Source organism: Rhinoderma darwinii, chromosome 6 (genome assembly GCF_050947455.1).
Source record: "Rhinoderma darwinii isolate aRhiDar2 chromosome 6, aRhiDar2.hap1, whole genome shotgun sequence".
Taxonomy (NCBI): Eukaryota; Metazoa; Chordata; class Amphibia; order Anura; family Rhinodermatidae; genus Rhinoderma; species Rhinoderma darwinii.
Window position 1 is genome coordinate 26,798,937 of NC_134692.1, and position 27,054 is coordinate 26,825,990.

The following is a 27,054-nucleotide window of genomic DNA, read 5'->3' on the forward strand; positions in this document are numbered from 1 at the left end:
TGTCCCCAAGTGCCCCCACACAGTATAATGCCCCCTTTAGTGCCCACCCAAAATATAATTTCCCCCAAGTGCCCCCGCACAGTATAATGCCCCCCTTTAGTGTGCACTCACAGTATAATGTCCCCCAAGTGCCCCCACACAGTATAATGCCCCCTTTAGTGCCCCCGCAATGTATAATGTCCCCTTTTGTGCTCCAACACAGCATAAATCCCCCTTGTGACCCCCACATAGTATAAATAATGCCCCCTTATGCCCCCCCCACACACAATATAATGGCCACCTTATGGCCCCAGTGTTACACAGTATAATTATGCCCACCCCACACACTATACAGCCACCCCAACAGTCCTTATACCCTCACTGTGTAATTCAGGTGTTCCTGAGTCTTCTGTTCTGGCCCCGGCGCTGCACTGTGACACACATGTTGCATTGTCATGTGAGACGTCATGTGTCAGTCTCAGTGTATCGCTGGCGCAAGAGCCAAGGGCATAACCCCCTTGTAGATAGTGCCCCCCTCTAGGTTCTGCCATACAGCCCGCTGTAGATAATGCCATACAACCCCCCACCTCCCCCTTGTAGATAGTGCCATACAGCCCCCCCCCCAACCTCCCCCTTGTAGAAAGTGCCCCCAACCTCACCCATCTAGATGGTGCCATACAGCCTCCCACCTCCACCTTGTAGACAGTGCCATACAGCCCCCCACCTCCCCCATGTAGACAGTGCCATACAGCCCCCCACCTCCCCCTTGTAGATAGTGCCATGCAGCCCCGCACCTCCCCCTTGAAGATAGTGCCATACAGCCCCCCCACTTCCCCCTTGGAAGCACAGGCCCCCTCATGCTGCAGGCCCGGTAGCAGCGATATAACTGCTACAGTGGTTGTTACGCCACTGGCGAGAGCAGAGAAGGAGCACCCGGGCAGAAAGGCAGCTGCAGAGTCGCCAGCCCGGGCACCTCAGAAACACAAGCAGGGAAAGGAAGCCAGCACAGTGCCCCCTTCTACCTTCTGGAGTGATGCGCCCTGTGCGATGGCACAGGTCGCACACCCTAAAGGCCGGCCCTGGTCACGGGCAGCAGTGGAAGATGCAGTAGCTGTTCTGCTGCAGAACAGGTTCACACAATATGGTAAATCTGGAGACTGAAAGCCTGTGTGGCTGCCCTCTTCCAGAAAGAGTGCCCCATCTGTCCATAGATTGTGTGTGGTATTGCAGGTGAGACCCATTTAAGTTCTAATTCCATACAACCTCTTTAACCATAAACCTTCCTTGTGTTCTTAGATACCTGATAATTTTGAAGGTTGTCTGATTTTGTTGGAAGCCCCATGTACCTCTCTGTATAGATAGATGCTGTAATGAATAGACAGTTAAGATTAAGAAAGAGAAGGTATATGGTAAACCAAACCCTAATAATAACTAAATAATTAAATAAATCAAATGATTAATTAAATGATGATTAAATGACAAAGAGTGATGTACTAAGTAAGTTACCATTATCATGTTACTTACCTTAAATGCCCAATGAGTTACCAGACCACTAGAAATATATATTTCCATACAGTGTACATTTCCTAGCACTACTAGAATGCTGTTATAGCATCTTCTAGCTGATCTTTGTCTGGTGACAGATCCTATTTACAAAAATCCCCCCCCCCCCACCAAAAAACAGATTCATGAAAAGACAAAAATTAAACAGTCCATAAACATGTGTTAGCTGGTGGCTGATAGATCTTTAATTGAGGAGCAAAATTGGCAACTGCATTTCTCTTGACCTATCATACATGTTAATTCAGATAGAGACGAGGATGGTGAGCAGCTGCCAGGTACATCCAGCACTTATTATCTTGGTAGGAACAATATAATAAGATGGGAAATAAATTAACCCAGACTGTTTTCTTACCCAAAAACAGACACATCCAACTTCCACTAAGATTTGACTGTCATTTGGTATTACTGTACACAGCAAAGTTTGCAGGTGAGGGAAGCCATGATACAAGTGGTAGGAGATGCAAAATCAAATCTCTACTAATGGCTTAAAGGGATTGTCTGGTTTAAAAGACCCATTTTATATACACTAGTAGGACAATCTGAGTTAATAGAGGGGGATCCCTCATTTGGGAATTCCATAAAAGTGCTGGAGGGGAGAACAGCTGCAAAGAGTATCTCTCCCTCCGGAGCACCTAACAAAGAATGCTCCTTGATGCCAATGGGTTATGGGTATCATGTAATCTTTCCCCTGTGGTGGTGCTGCTTAGAAATTAAAGACTCACTGCCAGATATTCCCTGCAGATCAATACTGATTGCTGAAGATCCCAGCAGCAGGACACCATGTGACCAGCTTAGCTACAAAAAGGGATTGTCCAAAGTGGAAACTCCTAAAAAATCCCCTTTACTAGCATCTCCCAAATTTTTGCAGCAACAGCCACACCTGCTGTCTTCTTAGCTTGTTTAACATGCTAGAATAAATATGTGTCCAATATAAGTAAGTAATAAATCCCAGGTACATGCCAGGCGAATTCATGACTACACCTATTAGAATTACACAATACATGCAGAGGCTGCATAGATTTTGTAGGGTAATTTACATTTAGAGTGACATATTACTTACCATAATATTCCCAGTTAGATACAGGAGCAACAGCCATCCCACATTTAAAAAGCCCTGTACCTTGGCCAAGGACCATGGATGTTACATAACCACCATATGACTAAAGAAAGAATAACAGAACAGTTAGTAACATAGATGGTAAATTACAGTATCCATAAGTCCAATGAAAATAATACTGATGAAGACTGCCCTATTGTAGGATGCACTCCTTGTGAACATCCAATAAGAATCATTTAACAATACTGTCATTTATACAACACATTTATTCTAATGCTGTCCTAAACTGAAATAATTTCATCAAATCTCTAGCATATTTTTGAAATCATCCTAGAACAAAAATTTGGATGAAAATGGCCGCGGCACCATAGATGGTCCCCGTCATTTCATGTTAACCAAAGCCGAGCACTGAAGTTACAAGTGTTCCCTACTTTGAAGACATCGAATCTATTTGTTACATAATTCATTCAAAGGGAAAAAAGAAGGGACAAGGCTTGTCTGTTGCGTTCAGAATTTTAAGAACCAGCGGTACCATTCTGAGATGCTCTACAGTTCCTAAAGGCAGACACAAGACTACTGTGGGGGACACTCCAAGAGACTCTACACCAGAGAAAAGAGCTCTACCTGAGCACAAGTAGTTTGGTAACAACCTCATCAGGCCTGGGAACATTAAGCCAGTAAGCAAGTTGACTTCTGTGCCTTCTCTGGTTTGTTTAGATACATGGAAATCTATAATGTCAGATCAGATCCTATTTTTGGTAGCACCATGGCACTATAAATGCTGGATGACCTATATTTTTTCAATTATGAAGTCAGACTGGACAGAGAGAACTATATTGAACGTTAAACCTCTCAACAACTCTTTGAAGCAAAATAGGTTTCTATTAGAAGGTATCTCCGATTTAAGGTTCTTTCTAGAGTAAGACTTCCTTAATGTCTAGGCATGATTTTGTCTCTTTTCTCAAGAAGAGTGTTCCCATTAAATACGAAGAATCAGTGCTCCAACTCTTGACTTCACTAGTATTTTAAGTTTTATCATTAGGCATGAAATAATTCCATAAGGAAATAACATAAAAGAATCAGACGGAGATACAAAAAATAGAAAAGGAGGAAGCCGCAGTAGAATAAATTGCCTGAACAGAGCTGGCAAGACCAGGCCGTCAAAACGACAGCTCGTTGATCGGTACTCGTGTGCTCCTCTCACAAAGAGCCATGATTGGTTGTGTATGGGGAAGAGCAATCATTACTACAATCGCTCCTCCCCATACATGTCCATCATGTTGGCAGCTCCTCTCTCTGTTTACACAGGGAGATGTGCTACTGACAACGATAATACTTAATGCTGCATAAAAGATGCGATCAGCCGATGAACGAGCGTTTCCTCATTGATCAACTGACCTGTTTACACATGGCAATGATCGGGAACGAGCATTCATATGAATGCTTGTTTGCCAGATCATTAGCCAGTGTAAAAGGGCCTTAAGAGGGAAGATTGTTATGAGGCAGTAGGGATTCTAGCGAACCGATCATGTGCAGACAGCTTCCATTTTGACCAGGAATCCTTCTGAGGCAGGGCTACACGTGGGATATTAGAATAAGGATTATACAATGCATGAGAGTAGACTTGGAGGAGTTATCCTTAAATAGAAATTCTCTTCCATGTCCAATATGAAAATATCAGGTCAGAAGCAGTTTTCTCATTGGTTGAGCTTTTTTACGCAGCACTACACTACAGTGGACAAAATTATAGGAAAAAATACACAGAGAACCAGAGTAGATAAAATTGCAGTGCTAAACTCCAGTATGCAAGACCACCTCTCAGCAGTCTGTTCTGACCCAGATGGACTAGTGGATAGCAGTGACATAACGTACACAAAATGGGGAGCAGGGCCGGCTTTAGGGATGTGCAACCTGTGCGCAAGTCGCAGAGGGCACATCTTCTGACATTACTAAAGTGGGTACCACTGGACCTGATGACCTGGGCAACTGGAGCTGAAACCCCCTAATCCCATACTTGGTGCCCCAAAAATTATACTGGTAGGTCCTGGAAGCATATAAAGTTGTTTTATCAGTGGAAAACATACCAGGTATTTACATTGTACTATTTTCAAAACTAATATTTTAGTAATGGCAGTTTTGGTTCCTCTTGCACAATATACATAGAGATGAAGTAAACATCTCTTATCCTGTTGGTTGGGCCTGTTTTCTCTCTTCAGACTCGTCATGCTTTTCCAAAACGTTGTTCTTTATTTTAATTAGTTTTTGCCACTGCTCAATTTCAAAGCAAATTAATCTCTTCCATTATATTGTATTTATTTGTGTTTTCATCTTTCTCTTATCTACTATATGATTAATCTGAACAATCTAAAATAAAAGCTAACGTAACACCAAATTCCTGAAGCTTATAAACCCATTATTGCCTTGAACAAAGTGCAATGATTTACTACCTCTTCACTGTATGTCAGGCAGTAAACCAAGTAAAACATTGTTAATCTCTGAGTGTTTCATCAATCCCTATGAGGCCCTTGGCACCAGTTTACCAGTGTACATAAGCTAAAGGGTAGTCTTTTCCTATATTGAACAAAGGTTCCTTATTTTAATGGGGAGTAATTTTTAAAGTAGACCAAAGTTGGCCTAAAATGAAATGGATTTATTGGGCTGTTAAAGGCTATGTACACCTTTAAAATTGTTGCTTTTTAAAAAAAATAAAAATAAATAAATAAAAAAAAATAAAAAAAAATATATATATATATATATATATATATAAATATAAATGTCTATCAGTGTTCTTTGTTCAACTTTCTAAATACTTTTTATTAAAAATTATTTTAACTTTTTGAGATACAGCTGCTTTGTAACCAGTATGCAGAGCAGCTGTATCATGTGTGTTGAGACCTGAATCCATCAGGTCAGCAGCACTGACGGGTTCAGTGTCAGTGGGTTAGAATCCACCTGTTATCGATCACATCTAAGTTATGAACTGTCAGAGACACACAGGACCCGCTGTCACTAAACCCGTCAGTGCCGCCGACCTGACGGATTCAGGTTTCAGCACTAGATACAGCTGCTCTGTGTACAGGTAGGAACCTACGCTGCACATACACCCAGAACTGGGACTAAATCTACATATTCTTAGGGATGGTAGGAACCAGCATTAAACTAATTAAAATCACCCAGGGCAGAATGGGAGGAGTGCAAGATCAAAAAATGGAGGCAGTCACTAACTCCACATATATGAATCACATAAACAACACAAAAGTTTGAACAGCACATTCCAACAAAATGAAACAAAACGTGTATGCAGGTGCAAGAACGACCGTGACTGCAAATTTATGCAGCACACAAGAAAATGGTGACAGCACACTGCGAACACTAATGTAACCTAAGCTGCTAAATATAAATAAATATACATTACTGCTAAATCTACTTACAATAGGGAGGATCTTAGTGCACATTTTGATCAAATTGTGTGAGCCCACCTGCCACGACAAGGCGACCTCAATGAGGTGGGAACCTACGCTGCACATACACCCAGAACTGGGACTAAACCTACATATTTTTAGGGATGGTAGGAACCAGCATTAAAACTAATTAATATCACCCAGTGGAGTGCAAGATCAAAAAATGGAGGCAGACACTAAGCCCACATATATGAATCATATAAACAACACAAAAGTTTGAACAGCACATTCCAACAAAATGAAACAAAACGTGTATACAGGTGCAAAAACACCTGTGACTGCAAATGTATATATATATTTATTTTTTTTTACGTTGTTTGTGTAATTTGTTAGTCATATTTTATTAGTTACGGTATCTGATTATATATGCTTTGAACTGAGGATTTGGAATGCATTATATTCTGGTTATTTGGAATAACCCCTTTGTAAATGAAATCTGGTCTGGTAATCATCTGATTGCATGGGGGCCGGCTTTAGAAACCCCTAGCGATCAGCTGTTTCTGCCATAAACCGATTTGAAACATGACACAAGTCATATGTAGCGCTTGCCCTATTACAGAACTATTCTCTGTAGGCCGGAATATAGTGCCTCACAGAGAAAGCATACAGTAAGGCCTCGTGCACATGACCGTAAGGGTTTTTACTGTCCACAAACACAGGTGCACATTCGTAGCCGTCTGCAATTGTAGAAGCGCCGATCATTTCTACGGCCCGGATACACATCCGTAAAAATACTGAAAGGTGTTCGTGGCCATTAGAAATGAATGGGTCCACAATTTCATTCGTACTTACCAGATACATAATTACAGATGAAAACTACGGTCGTGTGCATGGGGCCTAACACATTGAAGGCCAACAGATCCCCGTGTGCCACCGTACAGGCTCGGTGCACACAGTTTTGCCAGTCCTTAGGCCCCATGCACATGGCTGTAATTTTGATCCGGGACCATAATTGCGGATGAAAGTACGGACCCATTCATTTTTATTGATCACGGACACCTTCCTGTATATTTACAGGAAGGTGTCCGGGCCATAGAAATGACCCGCAAAAAATAGGACATGTCCTATTTTTAGATTTTACGGACCGTGCTCCCATACTTTATAATTACGGGCAAGGCAGTGTGCAGGGGGCCTTACTTAGCCTCATGCAATCTTCTAGTCTTATAGAAGGGCAAATAATTTGTGTTTCTAATGAAAACCGCATGTCCCCAGCTTCAATATGTATGTGCAAGTACAGCTAAAACAGACCTGACAAGCATTTTATATATTAGAAATTGAAGCCATTATCAATATACGGCAGTAAATGGGAGGAAATAATGTTGTAAATGCTTTTATATCTTGTTTGAAGCACCAGATGCAAATTGTGTTAAAGTGTTAGCACCGTCCAAAGTAATATTTAATGATAGCAATGAAAGGGGATAAATAGGCAAATTAAAATTAACCATTCAGCTCCTGAAAAACTTTATAATCAAACAAATATTGCAGTAGCAAAAATTATACATTGTATTGTGACCTGTAATAAAGGAAGATACATGACAAGTTTATATTGTATAAGGTAAGCGCTATATGAAGTCGCAGCCCGTCCTTGTTATCTTATCACATTTTCTGAAGTGCACCAGACAATCTCCCCAGACTCATTTTTATCTCTTTCCTTTTGTAAATATACTGTATACAGTATATATATATATATATATATATATATATATATATATATATATATATATATATATATATATATATACATATAGACTAGAGATGTTGCACTTTGCTTTGCTTTAAGGCCAGGTTCCTGCGGGACGGATACGCTGCGTAAAATCCATGCAGCGTATTCGACCTAGAACCCTCAGTATACTGCGGAAAGCAGTGGTAAATACTGCTCATACTTACATAGGTCATTATTATGGTGACGCGCCCCTCCATCGCATTCTGGTCCGGCCTCCCTGGATAACCCTGCAGCCCATGTGACAGCTGCAGCCTGTGATTGGCTGCAGCGGTGGTCACATGGGATGTAACGTTATTCCAGGAGGCTGGCCTCTGACGTCATCCAGGCCGGTCTCCTGGGATGACGTATCATCCCATGTGACCACCGCTGCAGCCTGTGATTGACAGCAGCGGTCACATGGGATGCAACGTCATCCCAGGAGGCCGGACTGTAGGAAGGAGGAGGGCGTCCTGGGTAAGTATGATTTTTTTTTTCCGCAGTTGCGATTTTTCGGCGTAATCACTATGAATACGCCGCAAAAGTCACAACACTGAGATTACTATTGCGGGTTTTGCATCCCCATTGATTTCAATGGGGAAAACCTGCAACGAAAAATCCACAAAAATGCAGCATAAATTGACATGCTGTGGAATTAAATTCCGCACCACAGGTCAATTTGTTAACGTTTACAATACAATTTATTTTCCGCAGCGTAGGTATGAGATTTTCTGAATCTCATCCACTTTGCTGCTACTGTAAATGCTGTGGAATTTCCGCACACAATTCCGTTGCGGAAATACCGCAGCGTTTAGGCTACATGGGAACCCGGCCTAATACTCCACACTGCCATACATATATTTGTGGCAGTGTCTAATTCTGCATTACAAAATGTAAAGCAAAGTAAGACTGAAATCACACTGCGTTTGCGGTGTCTACTTGGTGTGTGTGCCGGGAAACCTCCCGATGCATAAGATAATGTTACAATTCCTTGCATCTTGGATCGAAATAAGGCCTCATGCACATGAACATATTAGGGATCTGTGTTGTACGGATTGGTAAGTCTGCCCCCATAAATTGCTATGGGCTGATTCTGTACCTCTATGTGCCTCTGATGTTATATGAAGGTATATGGAGGATTTATCTCATGTATTTATATGGTATCCATGATGAATTTTTCCACTGATGGATCCAATAGGCTAATATTGGATTTGTCAACAGAAACTTTACTGCTTTTGTTTTTTTTAATGGAATACAGTAACTGAATGGAAATACCAGAAGAAAATGCCATACTGAGCTTTATGGATGCTCTCGAATAACAGATCCTGATTGAACTGATAGAAACTGATGCAAACAAAATTGTATTTTGCGTTACTTTGCATCTCATAGAAATTAATGGGTTCCTTTCCTTTACGTTTTTTTTTACATATACTAAATAAAACGCTAGTATGGACTTTGCCTAAATGTGTCCTTTGAAATACAGTAGCCCCTTTTACACTACATTTATGGTCTTAATTTTACGCATAGTCCAGAAAAAGCTGCTGACGTATTAAAAGGAAGCTGGGATGGATGCCTAACAGTGGCGTCCGTTACCCATAGACTATTGGAATCCGTTAAACGGATACGTCATGAACTCTCATAATCTTCTTTACGACATTAAACGGGTCCCCTATTAGGCTATTATGGCATCCATTTGTAGGATACGTCATTAAAACTTGTTGAAAAGCTCATGACATATACGTTAAATGGATGCTTGCCACAGATGCCATATAGTGGCATCCGTCACCCATTGGCATATCACGTAGTATATGCCTTGGAATATGGTATGCTATTCTATCCAGCAAAAAAAAACAACAATATCCCTGCTGTATACAGCCTGAAGGAGGACAAAAGGACGCTCTTTTGACCTCTGTCCGTATAATGGGAGCCTATGGGTACGCTTGACGTATGAGCTAGGAGCTTTCCTCACACATATGTCAAAAGTGCAGGAGTATGAAAGGCTAATAAAGAAATCACCTAGAAACTTTGCATGAAGTGATAAATTGATATGATATACAGACATGTATTAAAGCAATGAGCAGCACACACATACAACATGCATTCTTCACGACACAGATAGCTCTGTTAACCAGCTGTCACCACTACATTAACATCTCATGTCTACGCTCACTTCCTGCACAGTCAATAAAGATTGCAAAGCAAATAGCATAATGCTGTTAGAAAGAATAATAGACGTAGACGCAAAGCAATATTATACGGCACTCGGCCACAAACCGTTATAGAAAATCCAGGTATAAATATGACAGCGGATTCAGTTTGATGCAGCATTGGATGGGATGACTCACTAAGTCAGTGCAAGGGTCTGGTTATCAGTATACGGTATATATTATCTGCAGATAACCAATATGGAATGGAGCATTATTCTGCATTAGCGTTTAATGGTTTTTGGTTATTTTTTTGTTATTTACTCTAAACAGATCCTAATCTACACAGATCCTAATTTAAACAGATCCTAATCTGCACAGCTCCTAATCTAAACAGATCCTAAATGCTGATTATTTCCTAATATATCTTTGGAATGCAGTTTTTAACTCTTCTGTTCAGTACCCAGCATTGCATTATAGGAGCTCAGGTAAGCTGCTAGGGTTGTGGGATGTGTCTGTCAACAAGCTGTTGACAGATTTCAGTAACCAGAAGTGAATGCAGCTCCGGGATGTAATCTTTATATAGATGAGCCTTGAGAAAGGCTCCAGTGAACGGAGCTGAAACGTTGCACGGGCAATAAAAGTACCCACTTTTTTCACCCTCACTATTGGAGTTGCTGCTCGTTTTTTGACTTCTATATATATAGGTAGAGATAAGCAGCACTCTGCGACAGATTCCAACACGGCAATGGGTGCAAGCAGGTAATCCAGATCCGTGGATTATAAAACATAAACGAAAGAAATCCCACAGCACTCCGATGGTTCCAAAAAGTATGTGATTTATTCAGTCAACAGCTGCAACGTTTCCGTCCTGCTATAGGACCTTTTTCAAGCATGCTTGAAAAAGGTCCTATAGCAGGACGGAAACGTTGCAGCTGTTGACTGAATAAATCACATACTTTTTGGAACCATCGGAGTGCTGTGGGATTTCTTTCGTTTATATATATATAGTCCAACTAAAGATGAACATGGCAATCTATATAAAATTGAAAATCAGGCCATGTGCAGGTTACCAAACAGAGGATGAATAAATTCCCCAAATTGAATCCATAGAAGGAACCATAGGACAAGTAACAGCACCAGGACCTCAGCATCGCTGAAAAAGGGTTGGTTGAAAAAAGTGGGCGACATTTTCTCTATATATATTGGATATAATAAAATTCCCTTAATCTAGCAGAATTGTGGTAGGAGTCAAATTATGAAATGTTCAGGATTATGAAGTGGATATAAAAATGTACAAAATTTAAAAGAATCGTCTGAGATTAGAAAAAGGGTCTGTTTTTTTTTTCTCCCCAGAAACCACTCTTCTCATTTCGACGGTCTGCGTCTCATACTCAACTGAATGAGACTGAGCAGTAATACCAGGCAAAGTTAAAGGAAAAAAGTGGCAATGTTTCTGAAAAAAAAACAAAGTAGTCCCCTTTTGCTGATCTCAGACAGCCCCATTTGGCTATAATGATGGATAACCTGTAGGATGAACGCCTGAAAAAAATGCTAAGATACATTATACTAGTTATACTAGATCACTAAGTCAGAAGCTATAGACATTAGGAGTCTGATCTAGTGATATTTCAGATTATCATACACAGGCGTCCCACAAGATTATTAGGCCCATAGCAAAGTCAGTCATGGCCCTTCTTACCGTGTTGGCAGTAAACTAAATTGTAGAAATGGAAAAAGCAGCAGAAGTAGAACTAGACAACAGAAAGTCACCACTGGTTGTATACATACAACATGAATCCAGTATTTCTCTGTTCTATTCTATGCAAGGTCACAGAATCTCTGAAAAAAATACAGTAACATATATACAACTAATTAGAAATATACTCACCCAACCCCAAATAGCTATTCGATGTTCATCAATGAATCCCATTTCAATAAATTTTCTAAAATGATAAAAATATTATTATCAGCTAAGGTAACATTTCCACACTTCAATTACATATACATTATGGGTTTAGCTGGATTACCCCTAATATGTCCCACTTAAACCACAAACGACACAGAAATCTGATAAGACTTCCCACTTATAAAAGAGAAAGTCATAAAGCAGAAAAGATTTAAAGCAAAGGGAAAATGTTTTTTTAAGAGGGGTTTGTCCTGGCGGGTGGTGGGAAATGTACAAATCTTATTTTAGTAACATTCTGTTGGGTAATCCAAATCTACTGTATACTTCTGTGATATGAAGTGCTTTGTAAGTGAATAGTCCATTAAAAATAGCCTATTAAAGCGGTACAGATGTGTCTTCCTTACCTTTCCCCATATCTCAACATATCCTGAGATATGTGGCGCAAGATGACCAGCTTTGAAAAGAAACATGATTTGGGGATAATCTGTCACGAGATGTCTATGCTATGTCTCTATGTGTGGCCACCCAGTGGTTGTAATGTGAATTGCAGTCCGTCAAGGGTTTTGAAAGCATGTTGCGATATAGTATTGAGTTTGTTTCATGAGAAAGTGGGGTCCTTAACCAAATTAAGGGTGGACATATCTCCTACCCACTCATGGATTTCCATAGCCCTTTAGGACATTTGAGCACTGCTGACAACAACTCCATGAGACATAGATGTTTCTATACACAACCTTATTAAGTTCACAACCTATACGCAACCTTAAGTTCACTTCAAATGTCATTCAGCTTATGATAACAACAACTTTGCTATAACACAAATTATGGAAAAAGTTGTGTATTTTTGTTCTTAAGATGACACGTTGTAAATGTACATGTTAATTGCAAGTTGATACCATTGGTACAGTGTTTTATGATGTTGGATAATGTATGTATTACGTTATTACTGTGTTATTCCATAATCATTACCTTCCAAATCTTAAGACATTGCTCTTTAATAGATTCAATATGTTTAGAAAGTACATGACATTTAACTTAAAGAACAATCCTGTGACCTGATTTATCTTAACAGCCAAGTGATGAAATGTTGGTTACTTAATGTAATCCTACAGTTTGCTTAAGAACACATGAATGATATCAGATGTAATAGAGAATAATGTTGTATTCACTGGTGGAACGATTAATACAGATGTATATTTTCTTGTGACTGCTAAGGTGAAAACTGAAAATGTGTGGATTTACTTAGCACAGGGTCTGTTAATAAGGAACAAGCCAGATATTTGGATGATTGGTAACATATGGATAGAACACAGATCTCCATATGCAGAAAAATACACATCATTGCAGAAATCTAAACATGACACTCTTATCCTTGAAGTGTTACTGCAATGACCCACTTAAAAACCTATTAGGAGATACACCCCAGTGTGTAGATTCCAGTTTCTAATCTAGAATTAAAAAAGTGTTATATGTAGGTCATTAGCTTTATTAACTGATTGCACACTCCTTTCATTTTAATATGTGGAAGAGTAGGAGGAGACTTGAATTACTTCAGCCCTTTACTTCCTCCCTGCTGCAAGTAAAATAGATAGATAGATAGATAGATAGATAGATAGATAGATAGATAGATAGATAGATAGATAGATAGATAGATAGATAGATAGATAGATAGATAGATAGATAGATAGATAGATAGATAGATAGATAGATAGATAGATTGAGCTAAAATAAACTGAATATAATCTTAGGCTACTTTTGCATGGCTGTATCTTGATCAGTATTTTGCATCAGTTTTTGGAAGCCAAAACCTGTAGTGGGTCCATGACACGGAAGAGTTACAAATCTTTCCATTATACTTTTCTCTATGTAGGATCCACTTCTGGTTTTGGCTTCCAAATACTGACCAAAATACAGCCGTGAGAAAGTAGCCTCACCAATAAAGGCAATTGCAAGCTGTTTGTGTGTCTATAAAGGGAGCACAAACTGTTTAGCTTTGAAGAAAAAGGATCCACACAGCAACTAAGAGAATTTTATTTTTCACTGGAGGTACACGATAAATAGTATTTGTCAGAAGACAGATCTTTAAATGTGCATCTTCACCCACTAAACAGCACCCCCACCCTCTTTTTCACAAGTTCTGTTATGTGCTATTGCTGCTGTTTTTGTTCCCCAAGGTGGCGTTGCACAAAAGGAGTGGCCGGTCCGGCCTTTGTACTTATTTATGTGGCGCTCATGTATATACACTACCGTTCAAAAGTTTAGGGTCACTTAGAAATTTCCTTATTTTTGAAAGAAAAGCACAGTTTTTTTCAATGAAGATAACATTAAATTAATCAGAAATACACTCTATACATTGTTAATGTGCTAAATGACTATTCTAGCTGCAAACGTCTGGTTTTTAATGCAATATCTACATAGGTGTATAGAGGCCCATTTCCAGCAACCATCACTCCAGTGTCCTAATGGTACATTGTGTTTGCTAACTGTGTTAGAAGGCTAATGGATGATTAGAAAACACTTGAAAACCCTTGTGCAATTATGTTAGCACCGCTGTAAACAGTTTTGCTGTTTAGAGAAGCAATAAAACTGACCTTCCTTTGAGCTAGTTGAGAATCTGGAGCATTACATTTGTGGGTTCGATTAAACTCTCCAAATGGCTAGAAAAAGAGAGCTTTCATGTGAAACTCGACAGTCTATTCTTGTTCTTAGAAATGAAGGCTATTCCATGCGAGAAATTGCCAAGAAACTGAAGATTTCCTACAACGGTGTGTACTACTCCCTTCAGAGGACAGCACACACAGGCTCTAACCAGAGTAGAAAGAGAAGTGGGAGGCCCCGCTGCACAACTGAGCAACAAGACAAGTACATTAGAGTCTCTAGTTTGAGAAATAGATGCCTCAAAGGTCCTCAACTGGCAGCTTCATTAAATAGTACCCCCAAAACGCCAGTGTCAACGTCTACAGTGAAGAGGCGACTCCGGGATGCTGGCCTTCAGGGCAGAGTGGCAAAGAAAATGCCATATCTTAGACTGGCTAATAAAAGGAAAAGATTAATATGGGCAAAAGCACACAGACATTGGACAGAGGAAGATTGGAAAAAAGTGTTATGGACAGACGAATCGAAGTTTGAGGTGTTTGGATCACACAGAAGAACATTTGTGAGACGCAGAACAACTGAAAAGATGCTGGAAGAGTGCCTGACGCCATCTGTCAAGCATGGTGGAGGTAATGTGATGGCCTGGGGTTGCTTTGGTGCTGGTAAAGGGGGAGATTTGTACAAGGTAAAAGGGATTTTGAATAAGGAAGGCTATCACTCCATTTTGCAACGCCATGCCATACCCTGTGGACAGCACTTGATTGGAGCCAATTTCATCCTACAACAGGACAATGACCCAAAGCACACCTCCAAATTATGCAAGAACTATTTAGGGAAGAAGCAGGCAGCTGGTATTCTATCTGTAATGGAGTGGCCAGCGCAGTCACCAGATCTCAACCCCATAGAGCTGTTGTGGGAGCAGCTTGACCGTATGGTACGCAAGAAGTGCCCATCAAGCCAATCCAACTTGTGGCAGGGGCTTCTGGAAGCATGGGGTGAAATTTCTCCCGATTACCTCAGCAAATTAACAGCTAGAATGCCAAAGGTCTGCAATGCTGTAATTGCTGCAAATGGAGCATTCTTTGACGAAAGCAAAGTTTGAAGGAGAAAATTATTATTTCAAATAAAAATCATTATTTCTAACCTTGTCAATGTCTTGACTATATTTTCTAGTCATTTTGCAACTCATTTGATAAATATAAGTGTGAGTTTTCATGGAAAACACAAAATTGTCTGGGTGACCCCAAACTTTTGAACGGTAGTGTATGTTTGTGAATGTGTTTTTTCCTCCCAGGAGGTGATATTGCTATAAGATATGTTATGTTGTTGTGACTGTCTCTTTGTACATGGCGTATGATGGTTGGCTTGCTGGCTTTGTCTAAATGGATTGGCACCAGAATGTACAGCCCAGTCACCATCTTTGCATAACAGCGTCAGGACAACGCAGCATGGCTACGCTGTATCCTGATGGTGGAGGCAATGCCTACAGTATAAAACGCTGCTGTTCCTGCCAGTGAGTGTTTAGTGTTCGGGTGAAAGAAGAGGAGCCTGATAAAGAGAGCTGCTTAAGAGCGGGAGCTGCTGTGTGAGGAGCCGTGGTAGCGATGGCACTTGCTTGGGTCTGAGTCTGTGGTTCTGGAGACTGTTGCACATGACGGGCAGGAGCCTCCCTGTGGTGTGCAAGAGTCATGTGAGCAGTGGTGGGTACGAGCAGAAGTTTCCCCAGGTGTAACAGCAAGCAATCCAGTTGCGGCCTACTAGGCCTGAAATTGCCATACTGACCCCTGAATCAGTGAGGAGCGTCCTTGGCTCTGTCCACGACATGTGTGAGCCAACCAGTCGTCAACCACCAGCATGAACAGCCATTTGTAAAGAAAAACAGTGGCTCTCACGGTGAGAAGTGTTTATTTGCCTGCTGTGGCCAGGTGTGACAAGAACACCAGCATAGTAAAGTTGAAGAAATCTCCTTACCATCTTTGCTATGACACGCCTGCATTGGCCCTTACATCACCACCTGTTTGGGACCACTTTGTTGCAGGGCCACACATTACACTCAATGTTCCTGTTGACAGCAAATAGGTGATCGAAGACATACAGTCGCTTTCTAATACAGTATATGGAAGATATGACATTAATATGTATAGTGGGGAAACTTTTTGGGCAGTTCTGATGATGACACCAACAAATGAGGCCAGATCTTGATCAAAAAATTGTTACCTTCTGGTGATATGGGATATGAAGATACCATAATTTACTACACAGACAGCACACAGCTCCATGCTCATATATGACAATGGGAAACTGAGCAGTGTATATATGCAGGACAGCAGAGCGATACAATATACAGATGGAAGAGGCGAGCCAGGGGCCAAATGGAGAGCCACTGGTATGGTAATATTCAGCTCCAAAGACTAACATCAACTACATATCTTGGACCTGCTCTATATGTAAATACTGCGGATCCTGAAAGCGCCGGTAGGCTCTGTTCACACTTGTGTTATGGTTTCCTTTTATAATGGAGACCAGGACACATACCCGGATCTGTTGCACCATGGATACCACCAACACCCAACGGCCCCCATTGAGCATGCAACGCTATTCTCCCCTTCAAATATGACAGAATCTGCGACAGATGTGAACATAGCCTTAGGGCTCATTTAGACAACCATAAGGGTATGTTCACATGCACTGTTTTCAGACGTAATTTGGGCGTTTTACGCCTTGAATTACGCCTGAAAAAACGCCCCAAATACGTCTATAAACATATGCCCATTGCTTGCAATGGGTTTTACGGTGTTCTGTTCCCACGAGGTGTAATTTTACGCGTCAAAATACGGCGCATAAAAATACGCCCGCGAAAAAGAAGTGCATGTTACTTCTTGGGACCTTTTTGGAGGCGTTTTTCATTGACTCCATTGAAAAACAGCTCCAATAACGGCCGTAAAATACGCCGCGAAAAACGCGAGTTGCTACAAAAACGTCTGAAAATCAGGAGCTGTTTTCGCCTGTTAACAGCTCCGTATTTTCGGACGTTTATGGTCACTGCGTGTGAACATACCCTAATACTCGTCCATGTGCTGTCCAATAAAATAACTGACAGCACACGGACCCATTAATTTCAATGGAGCTATTCATATATGCGTGAGTTCTCACGCAGCGAGTGTCCATTGCGTGAAACTCACTGCATGTCTTATATTGGTGCGTTTTTGCGCACCTTGTCTCCCACTGAAGTCTATGGGGCGTGAAAACAATGTGTTTCACACATGATGGCACACGGACATGAGATATACGACGCGATTTTTGTGTATATGAAAATCGGACAGGCTCGTGTGAATGTAGCCTTAGTGTTACTGAGATTATCTATGTCTTTGTCACTAATATAATTCTGGCTGTAAACTTCAGGTTCCAATGATACTGTAGGGGTATGTGCACATGATAACTGCAATTACGAGAAACAGCTCCTGAATTTCAGACGTAATTGCATGTACTCGCGTTTTGCGAGGCGTCTTTTACTGACGTAATTTGGAGCTGTTCTTCATTGGAGTAAATGAAAAACGGCTCCAATTACGTCCCAAGAAGTGTCCTGCACTTCTTTTGACGAGGCTGTAATTTTACGCGGCGTCTTTTGACAGCGACGCGTAAAATGACAGGTCGTCGGCACAGAACATCGTAAAGCCCATTGAAAGTAATGGGCACATGTTTGCCGACGTATTGGAGCCGGTTTTTCAGAAGTAAATCAAGGCGTAAAACGCATCCATTACGTCTGAAAATAGGTTGTGTGAAACCAGCCTAATGGATAACGCCTCAACAATATAGCACCTGATCTTCATCTTCCTCATCTTTATGGAACTTTTATGACATTTATAACAAGCAATTGAGATCACATTATGCAACACTAAAATAATTGATGTCCTCAAGTACTCTGCGTGAGATCAGCTTTTTTTTATAAGTGGCTATTAAATATGTTACTAATTATTTATTATTTTGGTTTTTTAAATATTTCTTGAACTGTTTGACATTGCTGATATATTTCAGAAAACAACATCCTTAAGGCCTCGTTCACACACATTCTAAACTGCATGAAAAAAAGGAAGTAAAAGCACCAGTGTTTTGTAAAAATGTAACAGCGTTTTTTATAGCATATGGGTCAGTTCACACGTTGCGTAAATTCTGCAGATTTTCCGCAACGGAATTAGTTGAGGAAAATCCGCAGCAAATACAGTAGCAGCAGAATGGATGAAATAGAACAAATCTCATTCACACGCTGTGTAAATACTGAGCGGAAAAAACTTCATAAATTGCAGAATTTTTTTCTGCAGCATGTCAATTGTATTTGCGTAAACACTGCTTATGCGTTTGCGGGTTTTCCCCATTGAATTCAATGAGGAGGTATAATCCACAACACATAGCAGGTGTTGCGTTTTTTTGCAGTGGGTTGGCAGCGATTTTGCTGCCAAAAACGCAACTAAGAAAAAAAAAATCTTATACTTACCGGGAATTCTGTGTTTCTTCCACCAGAGCAGCCTCCTGGCATGACGTTTCAACCCATGTGACCGCTGCAGCCAATGACAGGCTGCAGCGGTCTCCTGGGATGAAACGTCATCCCAGGGGGCTGGCCTGCTAGCACGTTTCCGCAGCAACTGCACCACAGTTTTGTGCAGTTTTTTGCCCGGAACCACAGAGAGATTGTGGAATGTCTATTCACTGTCTAAACACTTCAGTATTGTTAATGTGTAAGTATAAGGGGGGATTCACACGAGCGTGTATTCGGTCCGTGCGGGCCGCGTGGTTTTCACGCGGCACGCATGGACCAATACAAGTCTATGGGGCAGTACAGACAGTCCGTGCTTTTTGCGCAGCGTTTGTCTGCTGCGCAAAAAGCGCGACAGGTTCAATAACTCTGCGTATTTCGCGCATCACGCACCCATTGAAGTCAATGGGTGCGTGAAAATCACGCGCACCACACGGAAGCACTTCCGTGGGACGAGCGTGATTGGCGCAACAGCAGTGAAAAGGATGAATGAAAACCGAAAAGCACCACGTGCTTTTCTGTTTCCGAACATCCAAACGGAGTGTCTTTGCGATGAGCGAAGCCGGACAAGCGTACCGAACTTCACCGGGTTCGGCCAAACTCGTTTTGGCCGATCCCGGCAAAAAAATTATCGGTCCGCGACGTCAGGAGATAGTCACTGTCCATGGTGCTGAAAGAGTTAAACTGTTTCAGCACCATGGACAGTGACTTGCGATCCCAAAATACATTAACCTGTAAAAAAAAAACGAAGTTCTAACTTACCGATTACTCCTGTCTCCTTCCTGCAGTCCGACCTCCCGGGATGACACTTCAGTTCAAGTGACAGCTCCAGCCAGGGGCGTAGCTAGAGGCTCATGGGCCCCGATGCAAAAATTCTTACTGGGCCCCCCCCCCCCGCAAACTTCTCATGGCCTAAGTGACCCAACAATGCAGCACTAGCAGCCGGGGCGTCACTAAGGCTGGGTTCACACACACTATTTATGGACGTAATTCGGGCGTTTTAGCATTGAATTACGTCCGAAAATGCGGCTCAAAAGCGTCTGCAAACATCTGCCCATTCATTTGAATGGGTCTAACGATGTTCTGTGCCGACGGTCATTTTTTTTTACGCGCCGCTGTCAAAAGGCGGCGCGTAAAAAAGTGCCTGTCACTTCTTCAGACGTAAATGGAGCCGTTTTCCATGGACTCCATGGAAAACCAGCTTCAATTACTTCCGTAATGGACACAGCAAAAGACGCCAGCACATGCCATTACGGCTGAAATTACGGTGCTGTTTTCTCCTGAATGTCAGGAGAAATAGCCCCAATACATATGTGTCCGCCCCAAAAAAAAGTGTATATATGAGACAGCATAGCATATCTATAGCACTACGACCCTATAAACTATGGATAGGATTAGATACAGTGGCTGAGCAGACAGTATCACACATGATAGGCTTAGATACAGTGGCTCAGAAGGCAGTATCACACATGATAGGATTAGATACACAGCTCAGCAGACAGTATCACACATGATAGGATTAGATACAGTGGCTCAGAAGGCAGTATCACACATGATAGGATTAGATACAGTGGCTCAGCAGACAGTACCACACATGATAGGATTAGATACAGTGGCTCAGCAGACAGTATCACACATGATAGGATTAGATACAGTGGCTCAGCAGACAGTATCACACATGATAGGATTAGATACAGTGGCTCAGAAGGCAGTATCACACATGATAGGATTAGATACACAGCTCAGCAGACAGTATCACACATGATAGGATTAGATACAGTGGCTCAGCAGACAGTACCACATGATAGGATTAGATACAGTGGCTCAGCAGACAGTACCACACATGATAGGATTAGATACAGTGGCTCAGCAGACAGTACCACACATGATAGGATTAGATACAGTGGCTCAGAAGACAGTATCACACATGATAGGATTAGATACAGTGGCTCAGCAGACAGTATCACACATGATCGGATTAGATATAGGGCCCAGCAGACAGTATCATACATGATTGGATTAGATACACAGCTCAGCAGACTGTATCACACATGATAGGATTAGATACAGGGCCCAGCTCGCTGACATTGCGGATGCAGCGCTGGACCCAGGATAGGTAAGAATAATAATTTTGCTTCTTTATGTGTTACTGATTATTTTTGTGTGTTTGTGTTTTTTTTTACAGGTTCGGTTGTTGGACTTCGGATTCGAGGACTTCAATGACGGCGTTTTTTTTATTCTCAATAAAATGGTTAATGAGGGTTGTGTTTTTTTATTTCAATAAAATATTTTTTCTATGTGCTTGTATCTTTTTAAACTTTATTATCACCGCCTTAATAATGGCCGCTGGCTGATTGACAACCTCCATTGCTAAGGCGGGGCTTAATGTTAGCAGGTGCAGAGGCAAACACTAACCCCCATTATTACCCCGGTACCCACCGCCACCAGGGGTACTGGGAAGAGCCGGGTACAAACCAGTACCCGACCATCTGTAGTGACGGGCAGGCACCGGGGTGGCCGCAGGCTGGTAGTATTAGGCTGGGGAAGGCCAAAAACAGTGGCCCTTCCCACCCTTGTAATGCTGCCTGCTGCTGCTGTGTTGTATCTGGCTGGTTATGAAAATTGGGGGGGACCCGACATCGTTCTTTCCAATTATTTTTTTTTTTTTAAAATGACGTGGGGTCCCCCCCATTTTCATAACCAGCCAGATACAATAAAGCAGCAGCAGGCAGCATTACCAGGATGGGAAGGACCACTGTTTTTGGCCTTTCCCCTCCTGATAATACCAGCCTGCCACCACCCCTGTAGCCGACCATCACTACAGATGGTCAGGTACTGGATCGTACCCGGCTCTTCCCAGCACCCCTGGTGGCGGTGGGTACCGGGGTAATAAAGGGGGTTAGTGTTAGCCTCTGCATCCGCTAACACTAAGCCCCGTCTTAGCAATGGATACTGTCACTCAGCCGGCGGGCATTACTAAGGCGGTAGTAATATAGTTTAAAAAAAAAAACCACAAAGACAAAGAAAAAATATTTTATTGAAATAAAAATAAAAACCCACACAACCCTCATTAACCATTTTATTAATAAAAAAAAAGCTGTCATCGAAGTAGTCCTGGAATCCGCCGTAGTCCAACGACCGAACCTGTAAGAAAACACACAAAAAATGATTAGTAACACATGTGTTCGGGTATGTGCACACACACTAATTACGTCCGTAATTGACGACGTATTTCGGCCGCAAGTCCCGGACCGAACACAGTGCAGGGAGCCGGGCTCCTAGCATCATAGTTATGTACGATGCTAGGAGTCCCTGCCTCGCTGCCGGACAACTGTCCCGTACTGAAAACATGATTACACTACGGGACAGTAGTTCCATGGAGAGGCAGGGACTCCTAGCGTCGTACATAACTATGATCCTAGGAGCCCGACTCCCTGCAGTGTGTTCGGTCCGGTACTTGCGGCCGAAATACGTCCGTCAATTACGGACGTAATTAGTGTCTGTGCACATACCCTAAGGCTTAGATACAGGGCCCATGTGTGATACTGTCTGTGGGACCCTGTATCTAAGCCTACCACAAGGTAGGCTTAGATACAGGGTCCAGCAGACAGTAATCTTATACAGTATACGATTACTGTGTGCTGGGGCCCTGTATCTAAACCTACAGTGTGGTAGGCTTAGATACAGGGCCCAGCAGACAGGATCACGCATGGGCCATGTATCTAAGCCTACCATGTGATTGGCTTAGATACAGGGCCCAGCAGACAGGATCACACAATCTGTGATCCTGTCTCATGGGCCCCCTAAGCCTGCTACATCGTAGGCTTAGGGGTTGTGCAGTCCCTAAACATTGATGGCCTATCCACAGGATAGGCCATCAATAGCTGATGTGTCGCCCGGGACCCGCAAATCAGCTGTTTTGAAGGGGCCGCAGCACTCGTATGACAGCTGCTTCCCCTTCATTTCACTACTCGCTCACACTGTGAATCGCCGACACCGATTCACAGTGTGACCGGAATGAAGTGACAGGAATGAAGGAGAGCAACTCTCGTACGAGTGCTGCGGCCCCTTCAAAACAGCTGATTGGCGGGTCCCGGAGTCAGACCCCGCCAGTCAGGGCTAAGCTTACCTTCCTCTTCGGCCGCGGCGGGAGTTCTGTAGTCTCGGTGCTGTGCGCGGCGGCATAGCGCTGTGACGTCATGCGCTGCGCACAGCGCTTGCCGTCAGGACCTCCGCTGCGATCCGGAACCAGGAAGGTAAGTAAAGTATGTTACTATAGTAACAGGGGCCCGCGGCCCGAGTTACTATAGTAACTTTTTATTGATGTGGTGCGGGGGGGCCGTGGGCCCCCCTGGCTTCGGGGCCCGGTCGCAATTGCGACCGCTGCGACCCCTATAGCTACGCCAGTGGCTCCAGCCAATCACAGGCCAAGCACAGGCTGCAGCCAATCACAGGCTGCAGCGGTCTCTTGGACTGCTGCGTCATCCAGGGAGGTGGGGCCCGATGTCAAGAGAGGCGCGTCACCAAGGACGCGTCACCAAGGACGCGTCACCAAGGCAACGGCCGGGAAGTTCTCGGTAAGTAGGAACTTTATCTTTTTTTTTTACAGGTTTTTCGCTGTTGTGTTCGGCATTCACTGTCGAGGGTGCTGAAAGATTTAGCTCTTTCAGCACCTTGGACAGTGACGGGCGTTGACAAGCCTCATCTCTATGATGCCGGCTGCGCGAAAATCACGCAGCCGCGCATCAGACACGCATGACACACGCAGCTGTCAAATGGTTTTTGCGCTCGCAAAACGCTGCGTTGTTTGCGCGCGCAAAAACGCAACGTTCGTGTGAATCTGGCCTAAGACAGCACATAAGGCTCTAGCAGGATCCCTATGCGCTGAGTAAATGAATGGAGAGGAGTGCATGACGCTGATTGGTCACTGATTGGTCAGCGTCATACACTCCTCTGTACAACGCCCACTTGGTCTAAAGTAAAAATACGCCCACTTGGGCATTAAGCAACTCATTAGCATAAATCTAAAATCGCTAATAAAGTGGTAAAAATAGATCGTTTTTTTAAATAAAAAGCATGAGGGTATGTGCACACACACTAATTACGTGTACTTATGTACGATGCTAGGAGTCCCTGCCTCGCTGCAGGACAACTGTCCCGTACTGTAATCATGTTTTCAGTACGGGACAGTTGTCCTGCAGCGAGGCAGGGACTCCTAGCATCGTACATAAGTATGATGCTAGGAGCCCGGCTCCCTGCACTGTGTTCGGTCCGGTACTTGAGGCCGAAATACGTCCGTCAACTACGGACGTAATTAGTGTGTGTGCACATACCCTTACTGTCATCTACATTATAGCGTCGATCTCCTTATGTAGGAGATAGGGCACTTATAATGTGGTGACAGAGCCTCTTTAAATCCTTCACCTCACCAGCTGTTATCGGATACAACCCTTGAAACCTCAGTCCGGATGCTGAATAATAAAGATTGGCAGCCTGGGAAATTGAGATTATTTTTTAAACTTCCCATCTCAACAGTGAAATTTTGACCACCACAAAATTTCAAGAAAACAATTCTTTCTTCTCACAGTTGTTACAAACTGTAGCAAGCAACAAAATAAATCACAATATGAAAATGATAATACCATTAGCAAGCCATCATTTATTAAAACAATGAAAGAACTTCACTTAAAGGGGCTGTCCAGTCTTATGTAAAACGTATCAATTGTATGAGGAAACATTATGCAACTTTCTAATATACTTTGTGTTTATTTCCTTACATTTCCAAGATAGTTCTGCTTGCTGTCAATGAATAGAAACATTCCTGTTTACATTTGTAGGTTTTTTGAAAAACGGCAGGTAAAAAAACGCCCCGTAAAAAGAAGGAACATGTCACTTCTTGAGCCGTTTTTGGAGCTGTTTTTCATCGTGTCAATGGAAAAACAAATAAAAAAAAGTCTAGAAAACGGCTCAAAAAACATTTTTAGCTTAAAAAATCGCTGAAAATCAGAGGCTATTTTCTCTGTTAACAAATCTGTAATTTTCAGCTGTTCTTACTTGATCGTGTGAACATACCTTAAGGGTTTATTACAGCACAGGCTTTTAGTTAACCATTTGTTAACTAAACATAACAGGAAAGACTAATCTATTGGACACAGGTATTAATCCCTTTACTACCCTAAACCTCTAAGAAAAGGGGCATTAACCCTGCCACTACACAAGACTACCATGTAAATGGGCATTATCCCCTCCACTACCCTACACCACCAGGGGAATGGGCGTTAACATTTTCCACTACTGTAGATCACCAGGCAAGCAGCCATCACCCCTCCACTAGCCTAGACCACCATGGAAATAGATATTAACACTTTCACTACCTTACATCATCTGGAAGATTGCCATTAACCCCTCCACTGCTCTAGACCACCAGGCAAGCAGCCATTACCCCTCCACTAGCCTAGACCACCATGGAAATAGATATTAACACTTTCACTACCTTACATCATCTGGAAGATTGCCATTAACCCCTCCACTGCTCTAAACCACCAGGCAAGCAGCCATTAACCCTTCACTACCCTTGACTACCAGGAAAGCAAGCATTAACCCCTCCACTATCCTAGACCAATATTGAAACAAGCATGAACATCTCCACTAACCTAGACCACTAGCAAAGCAGGCATTAACCCCATACGTCCCACAATTTAAATCCCAAATATCGGGATATATTTTATGCCCATCTCTGTTCTACCTAGGAATGCTCCAAAATAGCCTGGAAATTCCTTTTTATACATATTTGCACGAGCCCCACCTATTTGAAGGGGGGGGGACAGACAGACACATAGAGATGTTAGTGGATGTCTGCCCAGTTGATGCATAAAACCGTAATATTTAACAGATTCGATGACAAAATAGTGACAGTAAAAGTACAGAGCTACATGTACCTCTTTATATTTGGTAATTGCAGTTAAAGCAATTGTCTAATTTACATACATCAGTAAATATAGTGAGTGTAAGATCCAGAGTCACCTCAACACAGTAAATTGGCCACAGCCGGATCTAAAATATTCCAGTTTTCGCTCGCCCTCTTCAAGACAAGACCTACTGATTTTACGGACTCAAGAGTCATAGGTTTGGATGAAGGACGGGTCACCTTTTGTGCTGATTAATGTAATATTATTAATTGTTTTTTTTTAAAAAAAGGATACATTTTTCTGTAACAGAGCTATTAACCCCGAGCTTCACAGAGTCAGAGTTAAAGGGAACCTGTCATCTACATTATATTCCCCAGCAGCATAATGTAATGACCGGCACTCTGATTTCAGCGGTCTGTCACTTATGTTCTAACTTAAACCCTTTTTTGAGAACTTACATTCACAGTCCAGACAGCGCCGCCAGAGATGAGCCCGGCATATTCATGAGCTGCCACTATCCCTGCCCACTTTCCGCCGATTGATAGATGCCTCCCTATGCACAGTAATGTAAGCTCTGAATGTAAGTTCTCAGAAAAGCGTTCACATTAGCAGATAAGCGACAGACCGATGAAATCAGCGTGTCTGCCACTACATAATGCTGCCCTCAGTGAAGGCAGCGTAATGTGAATGACAGGTACCCTTTAAATAATACAATTCTGACTGCAAGCAGCCACCACAAGGGGCAGCTTACTGCATATGGATTTATATAGCTAGTACTGAACTCCATGGGAGCTCTATACATTTGTGGGCAGTGAGTTCCCCTAGTGGTGACTGGAGGAAATAGCACTGATGAAGCCCGATCAGTTACATATTTGCCTCCATGGTAGGCCGGTACACCACTGCTATAAAGTGCTGATCAGGAACTAGGATAATATAGTAGATTTCTTCTCCTTGTGACTACATAGAAAAGCCTGCTTTAAAGGAATTAAGGGTGAGGAAATGGTACAGGAAAGCTGAATGGCCCTGGTGGCTTAAAAAACAAAGAAGAGCCACATTCCTGATGTTGTCTAAGCCCTTCAGGGAACCATAGATACTGGTGTATATAGGATATAACATTGATGGACTATTTTTAGGATGGACCATCAGTGTGTGATTTGTGGTGGGCTGACCCCTAGGTCCCCCACTAACTAGCACAATAAACAGACCAT

General features: G+C 42.3%; 1 protein-coding gene across 2 annotated transcripts in view; it reads right to left on the minus strand.

Annotated features, from left to right (window-relative positions):
- Positions 1-27,054, minus strand: part of LOC142656217 (prolyl endopeptidase FAP-like) — an 87,143-nt gene that overhangs the window by 6,518 nt on the left and 53,571 nt on the right. For both annotated transcript variants that reach the window (XM_075831102.1, XM_075831103.1), the window contains 3 exons: positions 11,795-11,849; positions 2,603-2,702; positions 1,280-1,344 (listed from right to left, as the gene is read on the minus strand). In XM_075831102.1, coding sequence (XP_075687217.1) covers positions 1,280-1,344; positions 2,603-2,702; positions 11,795-11,849 — 220 coding nt within the window. The remainder of the gene's footprint in view (positions 1-1,279; positions 1,345-2,602; positions 2,703-11,794; positions 11,850-27,054) is intronic.